The sequence below is a fragment of the Osmerus mordax genome, chromosome 16 (genome assembly GCF_038355195.1).
Source record: "Osmerus mordax isolate fOsmMor3 chromosome 16, fOsmMor3.pri, whole genome shotgun sequence".
In the NCBI taxonomy this organism is placed as follows: domain Eukaryota; kingdom Metazoa; phylum Chordata; class Actinopteri; order Osmeriformes; family Osmeridae; genus Osmerus; species Osmerus mordax.
The window spans coordinates 2,488,501-2,493,248 of NC_090065.1; the positions used below are offsets into that span (position 1 = coordinate 2,488,501).

At 48.2% G+C, this 4,748-nt stretch overlaps 1 protein-coding gene across 1 annotated transcript; it reads left to right on the plus strand.

The window, feature by feature from the left end:
- Positions 1–850: 850 nt before the first annotated feature.
- LOC136958794 (tropomyosin-2-like) lies at positions 851–2,934 on the plus strand. The gene is made up of 3 exons (XM_067252894.1): positions 851–1,559; positions 1,643–1,696; positions 2,771–2,934. Exons 1-3 carry the CDS (start codon positions 851–853, stop codon positions 2,932–2,934), a joined length of 927 nt encoding a protein of 308 aa, XP_067108995.1.
- The last annotated feature ends 1,814 nt before the right edge of the window (positions 2,935–4,748 follow it).

Here is a 4,748-nt window from a genome sequence, read left to right on the forward strand (position 1 = left end):
TCTTGGAGTGAATAAAATCAAAAGGACTAACTCACTAAAGGTGTCAAACGACGAGGACAGAAACTCTAAAATGATCAGTAATTTTTTATTAGTAACTAAAATTATTAGTAACTGTTACCCATTACTTTTGATTGGTGCAAAGCCCACTTGTGACAAAAGACAGTTATGTAGATGTACAGTACGCCGTCTACAGCAAGAGTAAATACATATCAGGACATATTATGTATGGAAACATGGAGCATCCATCCAGCAAAGCATGAGGAGAGTGACATACCTTGAAGATCGACTCCATGTTTGAACAAATTAATGTGTGAGTCGATCCCCCCAAAAAATCACCAAACATCCAAACTGGTATGGAACTAATAAAGAGCAAACCTTCTGTTCATCATATATGTTCACGTAACAGCATCTCTAGGCCTCGGGTTTAGTTCAGCGTGAGGACACAGGAAGTCTCCACGCATCATCAGTCAAATGATTGACAGCACCTACCACCAACAGGATGCCCTCAATTAGACCCGCCCCCCTAATTTAAATCACATAAATCAGAGGTTAGTCCTTGGGCCATGTCTGACAGTCAGGATCATGTTGGGCTAGTGACTCATCCAGGAAGTGACTCTCATCCAGGAAGTGACTCTCATCCAGGAAGTCTGCAGGAATCAGCTCCTGGCAGTGGGATCGTTTGTTATTTGTTTTCAGCCTCTGGCAAACTCTTGTTAAACTGCCATTCTGAGAACCAAAAAACAACTGTAAGCTCGTTAGCCTTGTTTACAAACACTGAGGGATGCTCCAGGATAGATTTAAGCAACTAAATACTGAGGAAAAAGTTTACTTGTGAACACAAGACAGGAGCATGTTAATCTATGATGACAGAATACAGTCTAGTGACCGCAGGATAGAGTCTAGTGACCGCAGGATAGAGTCTAGTGACCGCAGGATAGAGTCTAGTGACCGCAGGATAGAGTCTAGTGACCGCAGGATAGAGTCTAGAGACAGCAGGATAGAGTCTAGTGACTGCAGGATAGAGTCTAGTGACTGCAGGATAGAGTCTAGAGACTGCAGGATAGAGTCTAGTGACTGCAGGATAGAGTCTAGAGACTGCAGGATAGAGTCTAGTGACTGCAGGATAGAGTCTAGTGACCGCAGGATAGAGTCTAGTGACCGCAGGATAGAGTCTAGTGACCGCAGGATAGAGTCTAGTGACCGCAGGATAGAGTCTAGTGACCGCAGGATAGAGTCTAGTGACTGCTGGATAGAGTCTAGAGACCGCAGGATAGAGTCTAGTGACCGCAGGATAGAGTCTAGTGACCGCAGGATAGAGTCTAGTGACCGCAGGATAGAGTCTAGTGACCGCAGGATAGAGTCTAGTGACCGCTGGATAGAGTCTAGTGACTGCAGGATAGAGTCTAGTGACTGCAGGATAGAGTCTAGTGACTGCAGGATAGAGTCTAGTGACTGCAGGATAGAGTCTAGAGACTGCAGGATAGAGTCTAGAGACTGCAGGATAGAGTCTAGTGACTGCAGGATAGAGTCTAGAAACCGTAGATCTAAACAGCCTCATGGTAACTACGGTGGGAGGCTCCTGTGGTTGGTTTCCACGTAGCTGTTTAATGTTTGGACGGCTGTTTCCCTGTCTGTGCTGCAGGCCTGGGCTCCCAACGGCCAGTCATGAATATCTCTGTGTCAGGTCATTGTTATGGTAACGTCGGGCCTGGTCACCGAGGGATGGGCCACGGCCCCAGACCACCTCGCTGTGATTCATGACTGGACCGGGGGAAGGAGGGGGGGAGCAGGCTGGGAGGAAGGGGGGAGGTAGGCTGGGAGGGACTGAGGGGAGGAGGATGGGCGGGCTGGGAGGAGGGGGGAGACTGGCTGGGAGGGACTGAGGGGTGGAGGGTGGGCGGGCTGGGAGGAGGGGGGAGACTGGGAGGAGGGGTGGGAGACGGGTCTGGGAGGAGAGAGGGAGTGTCTGGGAAAGACTGAAAACAAGTGTGGGGGTTGAATAGGTTGGACAAGGGAATAGAGAGAGAGAGAGAGAGAGAGAGAGAGAGAGAGAGAGAGAAAGTGAGAGGGAGGATAGAAAGAGAGAGATATTCCTAGGTGTTGGTGATAGATCCCTGCAACACCAGGCCCAGGGTCAGGAGCAGCAGATGTCTCATCCTCCAATAGGAGACGTCTCCAAGTTTAGTGGCTATTCCTCATTAAACTCCCTAAAGCTGCTGGGCCCAACATCAGGCCTTCGACACTTAAGTCGCCCTGCCTCCACCTCTACACTCACTGAGGTGATTTCATCAGTGGCGGCTGATGAAGTTGAGGAGGGAGGGAAAACAGGGAGTAGGTAATTGAATCTCGGGGCTCTTGTTAAAAGTGCAGCTGTCGCTGGCCGTGCCGTGTGGAAGGAAGAGGGAATTCCTGTGTCATGGTGGAAGTGTGGAAGTGTGGAAGGTTGTCACATGTGCCAACTATCAGCAGCGCTGTGCTGTTTGTGTGTGTGTGTGTGTGTGTGTAGCTGAGAACCGCACAGCGAAAACGCATCAGGTTACACACGAGCACGCTCTCAACACAGATGCCTTCGTGAACACATACCCAGAAAACACTCATATACACACACGCTCTCTCACACACTCACAGATGCCTTCGTGAACACACACTCAGGGGCCTGGTGCATTACATCATTGGTTTAACAGGAACACTCACAGCTCTCCTGTGACGCCAGCCTGCTGACTTGGTCAAAGCCTGGTCCATAAGTAGCCTCCAGACCCCCAGCCTCCAGACCCCCAGCTCCCAGCCCCCAAGCCTCCAGCCTCCAACCTCCAGACCTCCAGCCCCCAAGCTTCCAGCCTCCAGCCTCTGAGCCTCCAGCCTCTGAGCCTCCAACCTCCAGCCTCCAGACCTCCACCCTCCAGACTTCTAGCCTCTGAGCCTCCGATCCTCTGAGCCTCCAGCCTCCATCCTCCAGCCTCTTTTGTAGCCCTGTAAGCAAATATAAATAATGTCACTATCCTGTAAATTACCATCAACAATTCAGTTATGCCCTTAAAACTCCACTGGGTTACTTTAACTGATTTCATCCATTTACCTGTGCTTGGTGTGCCTCAGGTAAAATTAAAAAGGTAAAGTACAACTGTTGCGTGACGGCCAGATTTATGAGGGTGATATGATGACTGCCAAGGCCAGTCGTTGGTGGAGACCACATGGAGATCATGGGAATGACCTTTCAGGGGTCAAAGGTCAATTAAGGGGCTAAACAGGAAGTAGTCTAAACGAGGAACGCCATTAACCTGTTGTGATCTATTATAAGAATTATGTGTTTAACTCTCTGCTCCTGGCAGAGACGGGGATATTTTTTCTTTCATGTATCTGGTTGGTGAGGTTCTTTTCAGATGTATTCAATTCGATTCTGTTCACTTTGTTGATCCAGAGGGATCATTTAAGAATGTCTCATGTTTGTTGAAATGTCTCGCGTTGAAAATCAAAAACCTCATTTGATGCAGAGTTTGTTACTTGGTAACGAATCCCAGAGACATTTTACTTGGCATCCTCCCTGTCCAGCCAATGTAGACAACCACCACTATGAGAGGAACAGAAAACAACAAAGTCCTCACATTTACATGAATACAACTTTCATTTATCAGCATAACACGCAGCGTAAAATTAAAGAAATGTGTTTCTATCCGTCGTCGGGAGCGACCACGAGACTCTGGGGTAGTTATCTCCAGGATTGTGGGTCTGTGAGCCAGAGAGCCAGGAAACTGATTCAGATTCAGATTCAATTTCTGATTCAGATTCAGATACAATTTCTGATTCAGATTCAATTTCGGATTCAGATTCAGATTCAGCTCAGTGCTCCCAGCCGTGTCAGTCTGACTGGGGGAGCGTCGCTCTGGGTGTTTATTTATCTTGTATCGAGTTGCCTTCGCTTTTTAATTTCATGGCCAAGTGGACCTCCCAGCAGCACTCACACTGGCCCCTCCTGGAAAACACTGGGGGGTCAGAGGTCACAACACACTCACACACACACACACACACATACATACACACACACACTCACACACACACAGACGCATGCATGCACTCACACACACACTCACACACACTCACTCACACATACACACGCATTCACACACACTCACACACTCACTCGCATGCACTCACACACACACGTCCAGCATTCACACGATGAGCTCACGCACGCACGCACACACACACATTTCACATACGCATACACACACACTCACATTTCCTTGCATGATGATGTCATCAAACAAGGACAGATCAACTCTCTGGCGTCAGGGACGTACTGTATGCCCACCAACGACCAAAAGGTCTAGTTACAGAAGATCGTGCATTTTCATCAAATTGCCTGAGGGACTTTCAACCGTCTATACATGTATTTATGGCACTGTAACAACACTGTGACACCAGTTCCTGTTAGAGAGGATGGTGTATATTCAACAAGTTGAGTGACGAAAGCATCTGCTCACGTATTTACAGGTAAAATATTGATAACCTCCACCTACAGTAAACCGTCTTACACTCAACCGAAGAAGAAGAAACATTTAAAGAGAATCCAGAACTGTGGTTTTGGTGTCAAGTAGTTCCAGTACGAGGTCGTTTATCTAACGTGAAGTGATGAGCCGAGGCGCTCCAACTTCTCCTGGTTGGCTACCGTGAGATCGTGCAGCGGCCCGGTTCTGATCCAACGTCAACACAGCCGGGAATGTTTGTCAAATCACAAACAAGCTGTGATT

What these genes read in the sequence shown, in the direction of transcription:
- LOC136958794 (XM_067252894.1), top strand. Translation starts at nt 851, where the DNA reads ATGTTAATCTATGATGACAGAATACAGTCTAGTGACCGCAGGATAGAG. An exon ending in TAGATCTAAACAGCCTCATG is followed by an intron (nt 1,560 to 1,642) that starts GTAACTACGGTG and finishes TCTGTGCTGCAG; the next exon opens with GCCTGGGCTCCCAACGGCCA. An exon ending in TGTGTCAGGTCATTGTTATG is followed by an intron (nt 1,697 to 2,770) that starts GTAACGTCGGGC and finishes CCCAGCCTCCAG; the next exon opens with ACCCCCAGCTCCCAGCCCCC.